Source organism: Notolabrus celidotus, chromosome 15 (assembly GCF_009762535.1).
Source record: "Notolabrus celidotus isolate fNotCel1 chromosome 15, fNotCel1.pri, whole genome shotgun sequence".
Classification (NCBI taxonomy): Eukaryota; Metazoa; Chordata; class Actinopteri; order Labriformes; family Labridae; genus Notolabrus; species Notolabrus celidotus.
In genome coordinates this window covers 23,372,414-23,393,821 of record NC_048286.1, presented here as the reverse complement: position 1 = coordinate 23,393,821, position 21,408 = coordinate 23,372,414, and the positions used below count along the sequence as shown (strand labels likewise).

Below are 21,408 nucleotides of genomic sequence, written 5' to 3'. Positions count from 1 at the left end.
CACCAATATATATATATATATATATATATATATATATATATATATATATATATATATATATATATATATATATATATACTCTATTGGTGGGAATTATTCTGAAATATTGATTATAATTTCATTTGGCATTGTAAACATTCCATAAGATGGTGCCATATATCCCCATGCTTCGACAGTGAGATCACTATTTTGAATTTTCCTTCACCGAAAAAACTTTGTGGCACTGTAAAAACTACACAGGCTACAGAAAACTTCCATGCAAAACAACGTTACTGTAAAATGTTACACACAAGAACTGTGTGGAAAAGAGAAGGGTCAGGTTAAGTGCCTAAGTGTTCCCTGAACAGTTGAGTCTTCAGACATCTCTTAAAAGTAGAAAGGGATTTTGTGGATTGTAAGAAGTTAGGCAATTCATTCCACCAGTTGGGAACAACAGAGGAGAAGAGTCTAGCTAGATATTTAGAGCCAAAATACAAATAGAACTAGAATAAAAATTAGAATATTATACAAATGTGAATGCAAAATTGTACTACTCCACCTGGTGTTTCTACACCTGAACTACTTTACAAAAAGGAGCTCAGCTCCTTGACTCGAATCCACATCAAAACAATGTAAACAATAAAAAAGTGTAGACAATAAGTGTGAACAAAAGACTCATGAGGCACACAGGTGACACGTGAAGGCAGCATGGGCAATCTGCATATAAAAACGGCTCCCAAATGAACGGCTCACAACATGCAAATTGGTTCTCATCTTTCACTTAAAATAGCCGTTCAAAAGACCAACTCGTTCGCGAACGTCACATCTCTATAACCCAGTCTATTTGGAAATATTTCAAGAAACAAATGTGCTATGTAAACACTGCACGTGCACAATTTGCAACGCTTGACCCAGTCACACAGAATATCACATGAACAAATCAAATTACAAATTGTCATTTATTTAAAAGGGCACAATGCTACTAAAAATCTGAATATAAAACATACATTGTGGTCTCTTCATACTGTATTTACAAGTTATTTCAAACAAAATATCTTCTTTGTGTGGATCTAAACATCTCACTTCTTCTTTTAGACATGATTGCACATCAGTGCATGTTTTAAAATTCAACTCTTTTGGTCTGCGCCTTGGCACCCTTTACACAACAGGTGCTCATTGAATATCTAGTGATGAGACATCCCCTGTCTGCAGTTTTGGCTGGGGGGGAGGTCTCCATGACAGTGGTCACACTGGTCTCTTTCATAGTCATTCACCGCCTGATCTGCTTTTCTTGGTGGCTTTGCAAGAAACTACTGGATACACTGAAGACCTGCTTAGTGAATTGTATTGTTGTTTTTTCAAAAACAAGATACACTTGTTATATTGTGAATGGATGATGTGCATCCATGTAGTGACAAAATAAACTTGAAATCAGCAAGGTGCGAGATGTATGTTATGCATTGTGCTTGATTCTGGGGTGGCAAATAGACACTTAGAAAAGCACTGTCCTTTACCAGTTTAAAACCATGAAAGTTAAAGTTAAAGCTAAGTCTCTGGAACGTTTTACATAATAGGTGTGAGAGCAAATAAAATCACAATGAATGGAAATCCATTCAGTCACTGGCATTGATACCAGAGATATTTGACTTACTCATCAGCACAGGAGTGAAGCAGCTACATTTGTTTGAAAAATCTTCTCATGGCAGAATTCAAAGATATGTCTTTCAGTATTTTCACGACTTTTTGGAGATATCTCGACAGTAAGACAGCAATCGGCAGATGGTAGTGGCTCTATTTCCTCTTTTGTCTCTTTTTGTTGATGCTTTGTGAGTTTGCAGCTTCCACAGGCTGAGGAAGAAATAAAAGAGCAGACACATCAACACTCTACATATTTTAGGTCATAACTGCTTGACAGGAGCACAAATCAAGACAGAATCAGACATTGTAAATATTTAAATGTTTGATTAACTTTAACTGTTCAATGTTAATGAATACTTATAGCTTTCCATCCAATCCAGTTACACTCACATGATCCCTCTTTCTGGTGACTCTGAAGAAATCCTCCATGCGTGTTTGCCTGCTGTGTCCTGCTGCCCGCTCCTTTTCCCTCTCCTCTCGCTTGCTCTCTCGCGTCTGACGAAACTTCTCCATTCGATGACGGACCTTGTCCCCCCTTGATCAAATAAATAAAAACAATATGAATACAGTCTTAACATGTGAGAGATGAAACCCAGGCTAGAGAAGTTAGAGTCACGAGTACGTACTTCATTGCATGTTTAGTTTGACAAAGGAACTCAACCAAAGCTTCTTCATCCGGCTCGGTCCAGGTGAGTTCAGGAGCTACGGTTTGAGGTTCCAAGAAGATCTTACGTGCTTCTTTGTATTTCCAGGAATGTGGCACATGATGAGTCTGTGGGACAACAATCGTAAGTGTCTGAATTGTTTTTTTTACAATTGCCTTTTTGTGAAGCAACACAAAGAAGAAAAATAAAGACGTCAAGAGCCCATTTCAGGAAGCAGGTTTAGTGAAAACCATGAGTTTGTTAACCCTGAAATGAGGGAAACTCTGGTTTCCCTTTTCTTAGAGGGAGGTCATTTTAACCCCAAGCTGCAGTTTTCTCCAATGCTGCTTCTCTCTTTTGCCACTGCAGCAGTTTTGCTTTTCTTTCTGAAAATATGTTCAAACTCGCTGTATGTGCACATGAGAACTTCTAATTCTACAAGGTTGAAGTAGGTGGACCTCTTTTTATCAGCTGTTGGCATAGGGAATTGTAGTATTTAAGCTCTATTCATATTGTATTTTCTTAGTTGTGGTGCACATGCTTAATTTCAATTAACCTGCTTAGAGTTGATTAAACTAACACAATCAGCTGTTCTGAAACCAAAAACTCAGATTTTCCCATCTGATCAAATCAAGTAAGAGTTAATGATTTGACTCAGAGTTTGTTGAACCTCCTTTCTGAAAGGCCCCTGGTTATCCATTTAGTACCTTTCTGTTGACATGTAAAACCACGTCCTCGATTGTACGATGCTTCTGGATCAGTTTCAGAGCTCTCACAGGACCTAAACCAGTGATCTTCTCACAGTAGTCACAGCCCAATAAAATACACAGGTCGACAAACTGGTGGAGGAAAATTGCAAACAAAGTTTAAGAGCATGCCTGTACAAAGTATTTCCATAAAGATGCAAAGGATGTATTCAAAGGCATTTAGTCTTACCTCTTCATGATTAATTTGGAGTTTCTCCAAGAGCTTGGGTAAAGAATATTCAATGACTTCACTGTTAGGGAGAGGAAGAACAAAGATCAACATTAGAACCCATCTGCCTCATCTAACAACATATCGACCCTGGAAACAATTGTACAAAACGCTACATGCTTCGAACTGAACTCAAAGCATCAGTTTCACTTGATCAAAATCTCCCCTGAGCATGTTGTGAATGTGACAAATAAGTGATAAGCAGACCCTAAGTCTTTGCTGTTAGAATGATGGAGTGGCCTGACAAAGAGGCCACCAGGTGGGGAAAACACACATATGACTTTGTAAAATTGCCACCATGCCATAAATAAGGATACATTTTATTTGGACTCTAAATAAAAAGACATTAAGTCAATTCCAAGCGGCAATCTCCGGTCTTAAAATGTGATGCTCATGCGGAATTGTTATAAACTGCATTTCATGCAGTGTCCACTTGAGGCTGGCTGCAGAAACACCGGAAACACACCAATCCAAAAAAGATGATCTTTGCAGCATTAATAAACATGTTTACAGCCTGGTTAAAAAAAAAGCTTGGGTCTGAAGAGCTAATTTCCCCATCGGCACACACTGTACAGGGGATGATTTTTTTTATAATGCAACAGTTCAGAAGATGTTAAGATTACGAATTCTCCCCATTTAAGAACATGACTGACTTCACTGACAGGCGGGAATACTGTAGCTGTTGGCAAGGAGGTTCAAATGCCGCCTCTTTACCTCACACTAAGTTCGGTTGATTTCAGCATTTCCAATATGGCTCCCGCCGATGATTGGCTTCAAAACAGTGCTCAGGGACAGATGGGTGACGTCACGGATACTACGTCCCTTATAAGCGGCAACCTCTGGTCTCAAAATATATAGCCCATGCGGAGTTGTTACAAACTGCAATTCATCAAGAATCCACTTGAGGACACCAATTCAAAAAAGACGATCTTTGCAGCATTAATAAACATGTTTACAGCCTGGTTCAAAAAACGGCTTCGGTCTACGTAGCTAATGTCTCTATCAGCACACACTGTACGGAGGGCGATTTTTTTATAATGCAACAGCTCAGAAGATATTACGTTTACAAGTTTTTGCCCATTTAAGGACAAGACTGACATGACTGACAAGTTGGTTGGAACACATAGCTGTTGGCAAGAAGGCTCAAACCCCGCCCGCCTCTTTTCCTCAGTTGAGTTCAGCATTTTCAATATGGCTCCTGCCGACAATTGGCTTCATAACAGCATTCAGGAACAGATGGGTGACGTCATGGATACTACGTCCATTATTTATACAGTCTATAGTAAATTCCTATAAGCAATACATTGTATCAACATTTCTGACCTTTCTCTCTTAGCGTTTAGCTGTCGAATGAGAGTACTGGCCCCAAAAGGCAGTGTGTCCATATCCTCTGATGCAACAGCATCCACTGTCCCTTCTTTCACAAGACAGGCGCACAGAGCCTCAGCGTCCCCTAGGGCCTGAAGCACAAGACCAAGTATAAAACAGAGAAGGGAGGTTATTATAAATCAAGAGAGGAAGGGAAGGAAAGAGATTGCAAAAGAGGTTTAGACAAAAGTATATTTGTTCTATGTTCATGAGGTCATACCTGGACAAAAGGTACGCCCAGAAATTTTAGAAGCTGGTGACAATCTTTGGTCTGGGACGATGCTGCAAGGAGCACAAAAGATGTTCTCTTTAAAGACTCGACAGTCATGTTATATTCCCTTTGTATAACTTGTGAAAAGTTGTGCTTTTCAGTCTATGCATATGTACCTGTGCCTGTAGATTTAGGCGAGGTCCAACCAGCAGCCTCGGCTCGCTTCTCAAGCTGCAGGGAAAAAAAGGAGTTTCATAAGTAAGAGCAGAAATCTGTGTCAAACTACAGGTGTTTGTTGTCTTATGATCCTGGCACATCAATTTCACTTCACAGTCGATCATTATTTCAATATTTGCTTCTCCAACCCATACAAGGTGACCAGTTCTACAACTCATTAGTCTCTCTCTGACCTCTGGCTATCTTGCACACTTTTGAAGATATTTCCTGTCATGTTTAGACAAAAGATAAAGGTTTATAGGTGTCACTTACAACAGCTCTCTTTTCCCCAGGAGGCTTTCCATCAAACACAAAGACTGGCTTTATGTCATGTTCCAGGAAGGTGAGCGTGCGGTAAAAGAGACCTGTCAGAGGGCTGCAGAGAAGAAATAGAGGATAATTCAAATAAACCACCTAACAATTAATCCCTGTGCATTATAACAAACATGAACATAATATGTGTTTTTGTTTCTAAGTCTGTGTCTGAAGTGTTTTCATGTTGATGTCTTGAGAATAAAGTGCATGTGAAAAACTAACTGCTGTGGAGCACGTCATCAATCATCAGGGAGCTCACCTGAGGGAAGGTGTAGCTGCTCGGAACTGGTTCACAACAATTGAAGTATCCAGTGCAATTACTTTTCCTGAGGAGTGTAACACACATGATCATCGTCAGCACCGAACAAAAGAACACACATTGATACAAGAACAGTTCAGCTATCACAGCCACTTATACCATGAGATAAAACTGATAACATTTACTCAAGTACAGTATTTGAATGTTCTTTATCTATGTTCCTTTTAAATAATATACATATAAAATCAGTAGAGGCATGTTCAGTAATACACTACACCCAATTAATGTGAACTTCAGTGAGGCCTCTGAGACTCTTTATAAGGATTGCCTTAAACGTAATATCATATCATATACTGTAAGTGTATTTATGCCTTTATCTGATTCATTTACCATGTTACAAAACAATTTTGACTAGTTCAAAAACTCGAGAAGGGATACATATTGATATCCATTAAGGTAGAGAAAATAGTAAGAGCAGTGTAAACTACAGTACTTGTAGTTGGATGCATTAGGACGGGTGATGAGGCTGAGTACAGGGCTGTGGTGGGCAACTTTGTCACATGGTGCGAGCAGAACCACCTCCAGCTCAGTGTGACAAAGACCAAGGATTGATTGTGGATCTGAGGAGGAACAAGGCACCAGTGACCCCTGTTTTCATCCAGGGGGCCAGTGTGGACATTGTGGAGGACTAAAAATACCTGGGGGTGTATTTGGTCAATAAACTGGACTGGAGCAGGAACACCGAAGCCGTCTACAAAAAAGGCCTGAGCCGCCTCTACTTCCTGAGGAGGCTGAGGTCCTTCAACATCTGCAGGATGATGCTGAGGATGTTTTATGAGTCTGTGGTAGCCAGTGCTATCCTGTTTGCTGTGGTGTGCTGTGGCAGCAGGCTGAGGGGAGCGGATGCAAACAGACTAAATAAACTGATCCGTAAGGCCAGTGATGTTGTCGGGGTGGAGCTTGATTCTCTGACAGCGGTCACAGAGAGGAGGACTCTGTCAAAGCTCCACAGCATCATGGACAACATCCACCACCCTCTCTACAACGTGCTGGTGAATCACAGGAGCATATTCAGCGCATGACTGATCCCCCCTAAATGCACCACAGAACGTCACAGGAAGTCATTCCTGCGTGTGGCCATCAGACTGTACAACTCCTCCCTCTGATGACTGAACTATATACAATACACATTGCAATATCCCTGCCACCTCAACATCCTGTATGTAATACCTTCATTCCCAGAGCTTTTGTACATAGCGAACTCTAACTATTCTGCATTTCTGTATATACTTATTATTAATCCAATTTATATTATTTCATTCATATTTATATCTTATTGTATTCCTTTTTTCTATTAATATTTTGACTTTTTCATACAGTGTTCAAGAGCATTCTGTAACAACAGAATTTCCCTCCGGGATAAATAAAGTATTTCTGATTCTGATTCTGATATGTTTTTATTCCCAAGTCAAATTTGCACCAATATCAGGTGAAGAAAGAAAAAAGTAGAAAGTGCTATTTTAATTTAATGTACAGTACCAATAGATACGTATTGAGATGCAGTGGTAGTGTGGAAGAGGATTAGGGCCACTGAAGGTCAAATTTCTTTTTTTATTATTATAATTCTGAGAAAAAAGTCAGAATTCTGAGATTAAAGTAAAAATTCTAGGGAATTTTCCAAATAAAAGCCGTCTGAAATATAAAAATGTGCCAGGTAATTATATATCTGGCATTAAAATAAATCTCAGTTTCCACTGATGTGTTTTGATTCAGACAGAAAGAAGAAACCTCAAAATGTGATGCTGCCAATAACAGCTACACCTGATTTGGAATTTCAAAATAAAAGCCTTTGGAAATGTAGAATAATTAGTGATGATTTGGGATATTTTCAAAGTGAGATTATTATTTTTTTTAAATCCCTGTTTCCACTGACTAATTTCAGTTCAGACTAAAAGTAGACAGAATTCGGACTTTTATTCTCATAATAATAATGATAATATATTTTTCAAATTGACCTTAATTTTTTTCAGTGGCCCTAATCATCTTCTGTAGGTCGCAACCAATATGTTGTAACTAAAAATTTATTTTCAATTTATTTACTTCAATATCAGTTTGTGTTATCTTCATATTTACGTGTAGCAGTCATAGCAGCTAGGTGAGCTAGTATGCTAACATCAGCTGTTGTAGCAAACAGAATCAAAGGATAATATTAAAACAGATCAGCTGTGGGATCAGGTGTAAGGGTACTTACCGGTGTAATCACTGATATCTTTATAAGAAATAGCGTTAGGAGCCTCTGTGCGGATCAAATCTGCCAGTTTAGTGATCCCCATTGTTCTGTCAGCATCTGTTTCTGTTTTCTAGTCACGTTACCACCAGGAACTTAAAGACAGACAATACGAAGTTTAAGTTTGTTGAAACCTCTCTGCTGTGTGCAATCGGGCTTCGGTGGTAGAAATGAATTTCAAATCTGACAACACGTCACTACAATGTTGTTGATGTGAAACCACAGACATCAACATCTTCCTGGTTTTGCACATACACTGACCCTGATGGAACAGCAGGGGTCAGCATTGCATCAATGCAGGACTCAAAGTCAGATCTTAATGTTACAATTGATGAACAGTTTTAGCAGATTTATATCAAGACAGCTTGTCAACTACTATCAATGCCCGGTATAGACTGATTGACTACAATATCCTACATCAACCTTACCCCATAAAAATTACATTTATTCAAATCTGACCTGTCAGAGATGTGCTTCAGGTGTGATGCTGAAGTAAGTTCCTTCCTCCACTGTACCTGGCACTGTACCCATTTTGTAGCGTTTTGTAGCCGTATATTTTACCTTAACCTCACAAAATATAATGGTTTGTGTTGAAACCCTTTTACATACGGTGTTTTTATGAGAAGCCTTATAATTGCCCAATTTTGTGCATTTATTCTGTTACAAGACCATGCTTACTTTTATTTAGTATTTTAATCAAACTTTTTTTATTGCACAAATTAACAAAAAACTGCAATCATATCCATGGAACAGAACCAGGGGTTGTGATTAGGGTTAGGGTTAGGGTTAGGATTAGGGTTAGGGTTGTGGTTAGGGTTAGGGTTAGGGTTAGGATTAGGGTTAGGGTTAGGATAAGGGTTAGGGTTAGGGTTGTGATTAGGGTTAGGGTTAGGGTTAGGGTTAGGGTTGTGATAGGGTTAGGATTAGGGTTAGGGTTAGGGTTAGGGTTAGGATTAGGGTTAGGGTTAGGATTAGGATTAGGGTTAGGATTAGGGTTAGGGTTAGGGGTGGGGTTAGGGTTAGGGTTGTGATTAGGGTTAGGGTTAGGGTTAGGGTTAGGATAAGGGTTAGGGTTAGGGGTGGGGTTAGGGTTAGGGTTGTGATTAGGGTTAGGGTTAGGGTTAGGATTAGGATAAGGGTTAGGGTTAGGGGTGGGGTTAGGGTTAGGGTTGTGATTAGGGTTAGGGTTAGGGTTAGGATAAGGGGTTAGGGTTAGGGGTGGGGTTAGGGTTAGGGTTAGGGTTAGGATTAGGGTTAGGGTTAGGGGTTAGGGTTAGGATAAGGGTTAGGGTTAGGGTTGTGATTAGGGTTAGGGTTAGGGTTAGGGTTAGGGTTAGGGTTAGGGTTAGGATAAGGGTTAGGGTTAGGGTTGTGATTAGGGTTAGGGTTAGGGTTAGGGTTAGGGTTAGGGTTAGGATTAGGGTTAGGGTTAGGGTTAGGGTTAGGGGTGGGGTTAGGGTTAGGGTTAGAATTAGGGTTAGGGTTAGGGTTAGGGTTAGGATTAGGGTTAGGGTCAGGATTAGGGTTAGGGTTGTGGTTAGGGTTAGGTTTAGGATTAGGGTTAGGGTTAGGATAAGGGTTAGGGTTAGGGTTAGAAACTTAAGTAAACAGAACCAGAACCAAATTCATGCAAATTGAACCAGAACCAAACACAAGCAAACCGAACCAGAACCAAACTCAAGCAAACAGAACCAGAACCAGAACCAAACCAAAACCAAACTCAAGCAAACAGAAGCAGAACCGAACCAGAACCAGAACCGAACCAGAACCAGAACCGAACCAGAACCGTACCAGAACCGAACCAGAACTGAATCACAACCGAACCACAACTGAACCAGCACCGAACCAGAACAGAACCAGAACCGAACCAGAACCGAACCAGACCAAAACCAGAACAGAACCAGAACCAGAACCAGAACCAGAATCAGAACATGAACACGAACCAGAACCGAGCCAGAACCGAACCAGAACCGAACCAGAACCGAACCAGGTCCAAACCAGAATAAACTCAAGCAAACAGAACCAGAACCAAACCAAAAACAAACTTGGGAAAACAGAAACAGAACCAGAACCAAACTCAAGCAAACAGAACCAGAACCAGAACCAAACTCAAGCAAACAGAACCAGAACCAAACTCAAGCAAACAGAACCAGAACCAAACTCAAGCAAACAGAACCAGAACCAAACTCAAATAAACAGAAACAGAACCAAACTCAAGCAAACAGAACCAGAACCAAACTCAAGCAAACTGATTGGGGTTAGGGTTAGGGTTAGGGTTATGATTAGGGTTAGGAGTTGGGGTTATGGACCGGGTTAAGGTTAGGGTCACGGGTTAGGGTTAGGGTTACGGTTAGGATTAGGGTTAGGGTTATGATTAGGGTTAGGCTGGGTGTTAGGATCAGTGTTGGGGTTAGGATCAGGGTTAGTGTTAGGGTAAGGGTATTTGCCCCGTCTTTGAGAAGAACCCTAACCCTAACCCTCTCAGAAGAAACAGATGTAGCCACAATCCATAGCCTCCCCTCCATCACCTGTATCCTATATCCTCACGTGATTGGCTGCATGGCTGCCATGCTGACCAATCAAAACAAAGTTCTGCTGTGAGCAGAGCTGGGGCTGAGCACTGTTAGAGCTAAGCAACGAAAGGAAAAAACTGGGAGCAGACTCTCTCGATGCGAGTCGGCTCTTCTGATTCACACATTCATAAAGCATCGGCCCTCAGAACCGCAGTTTTTGATCATGACACATCACTAATGTGCTTAATTTGTGTTACAATTATGAGGGGGTCCTTAGGCAATTTTCTCACCTGTAAGGGGTCCCTGGCTCCAACAAGTTTGAGAATCCGTGCTCTAAACAATGCACAATTCAAATTCATGAAAGTTGCTCTATGTTATGTTTATGTGTGGCTAAGAAGTCCATTACAGTGTCATGGAAAACTGATTCCCCCCTTATTATTGACAGGTGGTCTTCTGAGATGAATAGTTGCATCCCCCTGAAGTACTTAATATAGTGGTTTGTATTGACTTTGTACACTAACCACCTTTTATTTAGGGGGGGGGGGGGGGGGGGGGGGGGGGTCTTCTTTCATTTGTCTATTTCTTTTATCCTTTATGCCTTACCCTATGTTATGTCCATAAACTGTTGGTATATTGATATGTGTGTATACATTGCAAAAGTGAAAATAAAATAGCCCAAAAAAAGAAGGCAGAACTCTGGAGGAATGTAACATCCATCATTTATTACAGTAAAATATAAACAAACAATGAATGTATTCACATTTTACAAATAAAATAAAATATAAACCTCAACCTCAGCATTTAATGATAGGTACAGTGCTTAACAGAAACAATGGTCACAGCAACAGTTTGTTGAACACACACTCAGTTCATTATTGGAAAAATAATGACATCAATATTTCATATACATAGCCATCTATAAGACATGATGAGACATACAGTAGCTCTTAGACTTATATCACATTGTACGATAAATAAAACCACATTGTCCATGCTTATGGCTCTGTAGGTAATTAGTGGGAAAAAAAACTCCTCTAAAAGAGAAAAATAAGCTCAGATCAAATAAATAGTATGGGAAACATCCTTCCAGTCACCACTTCCTCTAGCTTATCATTTAATCCTCTGGCATATAAGGCTGCCAAAGATGTAAAAAAATTTAGGGACACATGACAAACATTTCAACAATATGTTAAGTGCTGTACAAAATGTTTCGGGTAATCCAGAACTCAAATGACATTCAGGGTAACTGTTATGGCATCTCTAGAATAATTCAAGTTACTTTGACACTTTAAGAATGGTAGTCTGTGACAAAAACTAATTAAACCTCTATTTCAAGCACAGAAGAAGGGTCAGGTCTGAGGTTTGGTCCTGTAACTACAGCTCCAGCTTTGAGCTTGGTTCCCAAAACATTTGTGGCTGAAGTAAATCCTTGTTGTCTATCCATTCTCCCCCTAAAGCTTAGAAGTGTTAGGTTCTCATTATGGACAGTTTGATAGATCCTTTGCAACTTCAAACTGGCTCCCATTGTCTGTATTACATATGCAATGTACTCATAAACTCCAGTTAACATCAGCGGAAACAGCATTGGTTTCATTGTGCTTTGTCCTGTCAGCTAATACAGAAATAAAACACACACATATATGACTGTAAGGTTACCTCTTGCTCTGTTGAAGCTATTTGCCGTTATGACTAGTTTATAGTCACATGTGAAGATGAGAATATGAGTGAAACTAGGCAGCATTAGGAAGAAATACCAAACACTCATACATCAATGTTTCTGTAAACAAGGGTTAGGTTTTACTGCCTCTGGTCTTATCTTGACAGCACCATTCTGTAACTAAAATCCTAAAAAATGGAATTAGCTTGAAGACATTATTAATAATCTTTATTTGTAAATGTCCTTTGGTTAACAGTGGTTTCTTTTAGACTTTAAGATTTGGAAAAACAAAATCTAAATTTCAATGGTCGCCTTTAAACAAGGAATTGCTTTGGCTTCCAGTGTTTTGGGAGACTCAGTCTCGGCCCATTTTAGCGTCGGAACCAGATCCAAGTGTTAATAAGCCAGAAAGCCACGGTTGCAGAATACAGCATCACCTCTCGTTTGGAGCGTTCTTTGTTTTCTTCTTCCAGCAGCTGCAGACGCCGGTTCAACTTCACTATCTGAAAGACGACACAAAACATTTGTTCTACTCTTTAAAATGATACTTGTGCTGTGCCTGGATATGATTTAGTTAAACATATAGGATTATCACTACCAGGACAAACAACAAAAACAACTTTTAAGCATTGCTGTTAGTTTCAAAGGTGATGTGTAAGTATTCTGACCAGGTATGTGAATGGTACTTATATTTGTTATGTATTTGTTTAGACTTTTGAGGGAGTGTCTACAAAAGCCTTCATCAGTTCTCACTGGATGTGTGCCTCTGTCAGCAGCCTGATTTAGGATGCTGAAGCTTTTTGTGTCAGCATGCCCCAACAGTTATAAACTATGGACCTAACAATAGAACAAGATGCAAACCAGGCTGTGGAGTTGCATAGTAATCACTAGAGCTCTATGTTATTCTTTTATTAACTTTTAAGGTTGATGTTAATTTGAAAAATATTTCTAGAAACCTTTCACTTCCATTAAATCTAGTTAGCCTATCTGTATGTGCCACACCAACTTGCTTTGCAGGAATTTAAGCAACAATAAAGGCATGCTGGGATTACCCACAATCAAGAAACAAAAAGAAAGATCTCATATCTTATATGTTAAAATGGATTGCAGACAACTGAAGCAAGAGTATATGGCCTTGGTAAATTTGATATTAATAATAACAATATTTTTCTGGAATAGGATCGTGGGGACCCTGTATATTTTAACTGGAGGCGACCATCAGACTTTCAACAGGTTTTGACGTTAATGATAACGTCTGTTAACTCTGAACAGGATTTAGAGATAAACTGATATCAAACTTAACGTCTTTATCAACCCTCCTCTTATGTTGCGGGTCAAACTGGCCCTTTTAAAGTCTATTTTAGGCAATATATGCCTTCCAAACCAGCTAAATGCAGCATTAAATCTGGGCAGCATGTGACAGAAGAGGTGTCATATTAATTTATCAGCATCACTTCATAAAAAAAATAAAATAAAAATTTAAAATAAAATAAACAAAAATATGTGTCATAAAAAACGATTGTATTTATATTTAGGGCTTTCAAATGTACATTTTAAAAAGTTTTAACATTAATTTCAAGGAAAAATAAGTGATATATCCTCATTAAACCGTGATCTGTGAGAATATAAATCTTAATTTAAATGGTTAATAATGGAGTTAAAAATTAGATTTAAAAAAATGTGTATTGGGTTTTTTTGGGTTCTGACACTTTTGGATAATTGAATATGCCCCAGGGTCAATTGACCCAGGAACATTATTGCTGTTCCAGAGAAACGAACATAATAGGAGGGTTAAATGTTAGAGTCAAATTTCTGATTAACTGTGCCCACCTCAAGTAAGCACTTCTAAGCTACATGAGCTGTTCCTCAGCTCTGTGAGATCTCATACCTGTCTTCGCAGAGAGGATGCGTCCATTAAACCAGACTCATCATGGTTCATATCCAAGGCCAGGTCCAGGTGTGTCCTGTGGAGAACAGCTCGACTTAATTCATCTTAATAATAACAGTGACAGTCTGAAGAAAAGTAGGCTAGGTCAGTGATTGAACAGCCACATGTATGGACTTAAGTCTCACTGCCAATGCATCTGTGCTTTGACAGATAAAAACTGTCCCCAAATTTTATCCCTTGACTAGCTGTTTTATCCCTTGACTAGCCGTTTTCTCCCTTGCTTCACTGACTCCTACCCTCCAATCACCATCACCATCTCCATCTCAAACCATCTGGACCTGAGAACTTATCGGAAAAAGGCAACAATCCTCTGAGAAGAGCTGTTTTTCTCATCTGGCACATTCACAAGTTTCAGAGGAGAAATCACCTGCGGCTGCTGTCGTCCAGCACTTCCAGGACTTGCTGATATGCCCGGCGTGTTGTTGACTGGACGTATGACAGGAACCCTGCAGCTGTGTACAGGTTGATGTTTGCATCCTCTGGAGAACAGAGGGGGGGACACAACCGGACTTGGGGGGCAGAAGGGGAAGGGGATACACTAGCAGAGAGAAGAGCAAAGAAAAAGGATATTTTTAGACAAATGAGGGGGAAATTATTGAATAAGAGTGAGTTCTGACTGAAAAACTAGCATCAGGGAAACAGATATCTAGAACATGGATGTGTTGTTACCTTATATCCACTCTGTTTTGGCGTCCAGTCATGTTCTCACTCGCACTGCGCTCTCGTCGAGATCGAGCATGAAAGTGAGCCTATGAACGACACACAGGTTGAAGTAAGTTGGTCTGTTAAAAGGTGAAAACATTTATCTCTACAAACAGGCTACTTAATGCTACCTAGCAACAATAAGTCCAGCCTTACTGGACTATTATTCTATAAATCCAATGATTGCTTAAAAATGTTTTTGTTTTTATTTAAATTGCACTACAAGAACATCTACTAATCAGTCACAAAGTTTCTTCTAGTTGCAGAAGAGTCTGTATTCTTTGTTTCAAGCTAAAGTAGCTTCAAAATACAACAAAAGGACTTTGACTATAGATTATTTTCAATTTAAATATGACAACAGTGGCAGTCTGGTTGGACCTCCTAACACAACACATATCAATGGAGCAACAACCAGCTCAACAAGCAATCAACTGGAAGAATTCAATAAAACATACTCAACAGTTCTCAAATCTGTCTAGTTGCCGGTGAGCTAATGCCACAAATCAAATCAAGTCCAGATAAAACCAAACTATATAACACCAAACCCATTCTGTAAGAATTTCCTGAAATGCACCCAAACAGACTCCACCCTCTATGTATTTACTCTTTTTTGCTACTCCCTCGCTCAATCTCTATTTTTTCTCTTCTAATTTTAAATTGAATTATTATTCCCTGTCTTCATCCCCTTTGGTCTTAGAGTTATTTTACTTATTGATTACTCTTATTATACTATATTGCCATATTACTACTCTTATTGATTTCTTATATTTTTTGTTCTGTGATTTTTTTTAATTTTTTGGGAGGTTCCTTTTTCCCCCCTCTCTTCTCTTCTGTACTCTCTCTTTACAAGTGTATAAATATGTCCTTCCATGTTTTGTAATGTATGTACTTGTTAGTATGTCTGTATCGACTAAATGTATATACACTTACTGGTGAATTAAAGAAAAGTTTATAAAAAATTAAAACAAAACAAACAAAAAAAACTGTGGCAGTCTTAACAAAATCCGTCCAAGTCAGTGATTGCCTGCCCATCAACAGAGGCTATCCTGAAAAGAGATACTTATTCCCACTGAAATCATTATGAAGAAACTCATATTGTATCATTTCTGCCCTGCATTACAAGCTGGTGACATAAACAATGTCAGCTGACAAGAGTAGACTGTCCAACAAAACAGTGTTTTCACTTCACAAAGGTGAAGGTAATCCATTTGGTGTTTTATTTTATGTCCCATGTATTTTTCTTAATATACCCGCCCATTGATTGTGTAAAGGTTGTGTTGTACTGCTGTAAAAAAGAAAAACCTTTCAGAATAATAAAAACAAAACAATCACCTCTTGTAACACAACCTGTGCTGCAGAGTAACAACAAAGACAACAGGACAAACCGGAAATTCAACCACATTTTGAGCAATATGTCGGGAGAAGGCTCCGAACGTCATAGGCACAAAATCATTGTCCACATGCAACTAATGCATTATGATGAATTATGTGGATATAAAAACACACAAGTACTACTTTTTCATTCACTTTATAACCCCAGCCTTCTACCTCTGTCATTCCCTAATGTTAGGATCATTGTCAAATAAAAAACATTCAGAATTATCACTTACAGCTTGGTTGGGATTGTTCTGTGAAGTGGGAGTTTGTTCAGTTTCAAGGGAGTCAAGTGGCTGTTCTGAGAGGGTCAGGATACGTGGTGGGGCCTTCATGCTCAGGAGATCCACAGGGGGGATGGACTGAATCAGGTCCAGGTCTCTGGGACGAGAAAACAGACCGTCCCCATCATCACCTGTTGAGTAAGCGAAAAGGAAATTCGACACTGGTTGGTAGTCATACCGATCATTGAATCTGTTCAACGGTGTAGTATCACCCTGTGCATCTGCCTCAGTTCTTAGCCTCAATTTAAACATGTGAAGTCCTGTCAGTGGTCCTCACCTGTAACCACAATCCTCTCTGGCACGTGCATCATAGTTGTGTGGATAGGCAGGGCTTGCTGGATTGGTAGAGACCCTGTTTGCTTTTCTGAAGACACCATGAGAGTCTCAGGGATTCGCATGCGCTGGCTTATGCCCTCTGTGTACTCCAATTCATAATGGATACGGTTCATCTCTGCCACCTCCGCAGAGGGGGAGGAGAAGGTTGGCCCACTCATCCAGCCTGAAGAAACATCAAACAGAGGGACATGTTAAAACACTTCAGGGTAGAGATGTAACGATATATTGCAAATCGGTAAAAAAAAATCGATACAAATAAGGGTGGATTAAAATCGATTCAAGAATAATTTGTACCAGGATATTATTTTTAAACAGTAGAAGGCACTATCTGCATTATACTCTGCTTTTTCAACATCATTAAGTCTCTTGCGCTGCTCTCTCGTCACTCGCTGAGTGGAGGTGTTTTAAGTTTAAAGCATGTTTCAGAATCAGCAGACTGTACACAGCGGAGACGCTCAGCTGGGGGCTGCAGCTGAGTGACAGGTCTCCATGAGCACTGTTTTTCTCTGCGGCTGGACTGATTCTGACTCAGTTGCGCTCCCGGCAAACACATGCGTGTGTTCACATGCTTATTTTTCTCAATAAGAACGAGTAAACAGAAAACTGGAAACTGAGTCCAAAATATGATTCTGTTCAGTTGTCCTGTTGCAGTAAATTCACATGTTGTAGTCTGAGTCTTCACTCTATGACCATGCGTCCGCAGATATTATTTATAAGCCTGCCCCTTACGTTGATATTCAGCGTGTTAAACATTTTGAATCCCTCAATATGATCCGTAGCTGTTTAATACCGTCAATAATATACATACATTGTGTCATGAAGGAAAATTGTATTTAGGGGGAAATAACGCATTTGGCATTCTTTTTGACATGGAAAACATTCACGTTTTTTAATGATTAATCGATAATTGATCAGTAACATTTCCAAAGATCGATGAAGTAGAATACTTGGAATTTACATCCCTAATTTAAAGAGATTTACCTTATTTGTTTTGTTCATTTGGGAATCATTAACTTTCCATTTCTCTATAATTGTTCTGAAAATTTTCAGCAAGGTATTTTTGTGCGGTCATTTTTAGTTTTTTTGCAAGGTGCTTAAAAAAAAGTGTGCAATGATTTTATTTGAGTTACAACACACCTTAAAATGAAAAAGGATTACTATGTTTACAAAGAAATATATGAGAAAATATATATATTGCAACTGTCCATATCAGAGAATTGAAATAAAATAATGGTTATGTAAATTTTGAGTTCAATGCAGTTTTCTTGAAAAATTTTAGAGAATCGTGAGTGAATCGTATCGTGAACCAAAAAACGGAATTCGAATCACATCGTGGGTTGAGTGTATCCTTACATCCCTACCTTTTTAGTCTTGCTCTTAACTAAGTTTTATTTTTATTCTTCATAATTGTATCTATTTATTTATTATCTATTTCAAATTTAGTCACTTTTAATCTACTTTATTTATTTATCCATCCATCCATCCATTATCTTGACCGCTTATCCCGTTAGGGGTCACGGGGGGGCTGGATCCTATCCCAGCTGGCTTCGGGCGGAAGGCAGGGTACACCCTGGACAGGTCGCCAACCTATCACAGGGCAAACACAGAGAGACAGACAACCATTCACACACACACTCACACCTACGGGCGATTTAGAGTGACCAATTAACCTGGTGAGCATGTTTTTGGACTGTGAGAGGAAGCCGGAGTACCCGGAGAGAACCCACGCATGCACGGGAAGAACATGCAAACTCCACACAGAAAGGCAGCTGCCCGGCCGGGGATTCGATTATTTATTTATGTACTTATTTATTTATTTTAAGTCTAGCATCTTATGTTCTTTCAATGGTTTAATATTTTAGTGTTTTATTATCTTAGACATGTATTTTACTTTGGTGAGTTTAATCTCCTGTTTTGAGTTTTAACATCTTATTTTGCCTCCAGTGTTTCCTCATTAAGATATCATGAGAGCGTTTCCTCAGTTCGTTCAGCAACTTATTTTTTATTTTATTTTTGTATTGTTTTTATTACTATTGCTGCATATATTGTGTTCTTAACCTTAGGATTGTGGGGTGGGTTTGGGGTCGGGCTGGGGGTGTGATCTTTTTCTTAATTTCTTCTATTTGAAGTTGTTTTTATGTACAGCACTTTGTGTTACAATGTCATTGTATGAAAGCGCTTTATAAATAAAGTCTGATTGATTGATCAGAGTCTCAGAAGGCAGATTACGTTTAAGTTTAGACAATTTGAATACATTTCAGTGGCCCTAGTAAAATGGCATGAGTATCAAACAGAATCACATCAAAGCTCATGTGTAGATCATATCTTGGATGCTTGCCAGCTCTGCCATGTGAATAGTGGAGACAAGCCTGCAATGCCATCATGTTTTCTTAATGTTCGTTTAACGCAGTGTCGCTATATGCATTAAAAATATGAGCAATCTGGTGCTTCATGATTTGCTCAGTGGCTTCGAGCACTACCCTAAACATGCGAAGTGGTCCATGCAAAAGGACATGTCCTGTAAGGGGGAGGATTAGCCAATGTCAATAATAATAAAAGGAGTGTAATAGACATTACATTCGTTGTGTTGCATGAAGTTACGTAATATAACATGAGGAGATGTTGTTTGTAAATGGCTTCAATGTCATTGAATGAAACTCACATAAGACGCCATGTCTGGTGCGTAGGATGGTAAATATCTAAGGTTAGCTGAAGCTCCTTCAGTATTATGTCATGTCTAACAGGCTGATGGTATCTTTACCATGACACGTTAGCTTAGCAGAGCATGCACGACCATTCAATGACTGCAAAAACAAGCTACTCGGATATATCTATGGCTTCAATGTAGTTTCTGACATCTTACCTTCGAGGTTTGAATACCGGAGTTTAAAATGACATGCGTCTTAATGTTATCCGTTCAGCTATGTGAAGAGCATCGACCCGGGTTGGAGCGAAACGGAAGCACACACCGTTTAATGCTAAAGTGTGTGTGTGTGTGGCTGCTTGTAATGCTCCCCGGTGTGTCCCGATGTGTCCGCCGGGGCGGAGCCTGTGAGGAGCTACATCACGAGCTCTTTCAAAGCGCATGAGCAGGAGGTAACCAGGTTTAAAACAAGCGCACAAAGTTCTTAAAGTGTAACTAAACCCCAAACCATTTTTTTTATCTGAAAACATATTTATATAGGGATTGAGTAGTGCTGTTAATCAATGTGGGTCTTCATCCCAGCAGTTGAGCATTAAGTATTAAAAATCATTAAATAGTGTTGAAAATGTGTTTAGAGACCGCCATCTGCAGGTCAAAACTTGACTACTGCAATGGAGTTTTTCTAATGGCTGGCTGAGTTCAAGGTGACGTATTTGGTCCGTGCGTCTGTCATCATACCCATAGACTGTATAAAATATGGACGTAGTATCCCTGACGTCACCCATCTGTCCCTGAGTGCTGCTTTGAAGCCAATCAATGACGGCAGCCATATTGGAAATGCGGAACTCATCCAGGCATGGTGTGACGTAAAGAGGCGGCGTTTGAGCCTCCTAGCCAACAGCTATGTGTTCCCATCCAGGAGTCAAGTCAGTCATGTCCTTATTTGGAAAAAAAACTCATAATCTTAATATCTTCTGAACCGTTACGTTAGAAAAAAAATCCCCCCTGTACAGTGTGTGCCGATAGAGAAATTAGCTACGTAGTCCAAAGCCGCTTTTTGAACCAGGCTGTAAACTTGTTTATTAATGCTGCAAAGATCATCCTTTTTTTAAATTGGTGTCTATGTGGTTTCCGGTGTTTCTGCAGCCAGCCTCAAGCGGATTCTCGATGAATTGCAGTTTATAACACTTCCACATGGGCTTCATAGTTTGAGACCGGAGGTTGCCGCTTGATCGTACCCTAAATAACCTACCTCAACACAGATTTTGTCAGTTGTAGCAAATGGAGGACAGTAGAAAAGTAAATTTACTTGAGTACAGTACTTAAGTATATTTTTTGAGTATCTGTACTTTACTTGAGTATTATTTTTGGGGGATACTTATTACTTTTACTCCACTACATTTAGGAGACAATCATTGTACTTTTTACTCCACTACATTTCTATCAGTGCTCTAGTTACTCACTACTTTTGCTTTGAAGTCAGCTCATGAATTTCCTTCTCTTTTCTGAAATCTGATCCCTAAGTCAGTAAAATGTGTTTGTGTAGTTCTGTTTGTCTCAGTGGTTTGGTCATACCTGTATATCGTGCGTCTCCACGGTTGAACATGGAGCAAACACAGAGCAAATTTCACTCAGATCAGTTCATGTAGAGGTGGTAATGATGTCTATAATTCTCCACCTGAGCACCCATGTCCATATCTTCAGCCCGTGTTAGAGGTTTTTGAAATGAAGAATGATACGTATCGTTTGAAATGTTCACCCTGTCTTCCCAAACATTGGGCAGAGTGGCATTTACGTAACATTTGTTTCATTCCAGATGAACATTTCAAACTAAGTTGTCTGTGCTTGGAGTAACTTAGTTTCTGTTTTTATTCCATGGTATTATTTTTTTTATAGATTTCAAATAATGGTTTCTAAATAAACATAATGTAACATAATGTACTCCTATGTATTCTTGAATGCACTTGTGTATTTTGAAAATACAACATTTTAAGATGTTTTAAGAAGTACTTTGAATATTTAAGTATTTTTAAAGCAAGTACTTCAGTACTTTAACTC

General features: G+C 39.2%; 2 protein-coding genes across 2 annotated transcripts; both read right to left on the bottom strand.

Moving 5' to 3' along the window:
- Positions 1 to 919: 919 nt before the first annotated feature.
- On the bottom strand, positions 920 to 8,176 carry zgc:110269 (probable flap endonuclease 1 homolog). The gene is made up of 11 exons (XM_034702060.1): positions 7,857 to 8,176; positions 5,606 to 5,672; positions 5,305 to 5,407; positions 4,992 to 5,046; positions 4,825 to 4,886; positions 4,560 to 4,696; positions 3,198 to 3,258; positions 2,969 to 3,100; positions 2,244 to 2,389; positions 2,008 to 2,152; positions 920 to 1,827 (listed from the first exon to the last, which is right to left on the bottom strand). The coding sequence occupies exons 1-11, from the start codon at positions 7,936 to 7,938 to the stop codon at positions 1,771 to 1,773; spliced, it is 1,047 nt and encodes a 348-aa protein (XP_034557951.1). The 5' UTR covers positions 7,939 to 8,176; the 3' UTR covers positions 920 to 1,770.
- A 2,931-nt stretch (positions 8,177 to 11,107) lies between these two features.
- Positions 11,108 to 19,725, bottom strand: LOC117827209 (mitochondrial fission factor homolog A-like). The gene is made up of 7 exons (XM_034703731.1): positions 19,570 to 19,725; positions 16,648 to 16,869; positions 16,323 to 16,501; positions 14,680 to 14,759; positions 14,378 to 14,548; positions 13,951 to 14,026; positions 11,108 to 12,565 (listed from the first exon to the last, which is right to left on the bottom strand). Exons 2-7 carry the CDS (start codon positions 16,862 to 16,864, stop codon positions 12,434 to 12,436), a joined length of 855 nt encoding a protein of 284 aa, XP_034559622.1. The 5' UTR covers positions 16,865 to 16,869; positions 19,570 to 19,725; the 3' UTR covers positions 11,108 to 12,433.
- Positions 19,726 to 21,408: the final 1,683 nt, after the last annotated feature.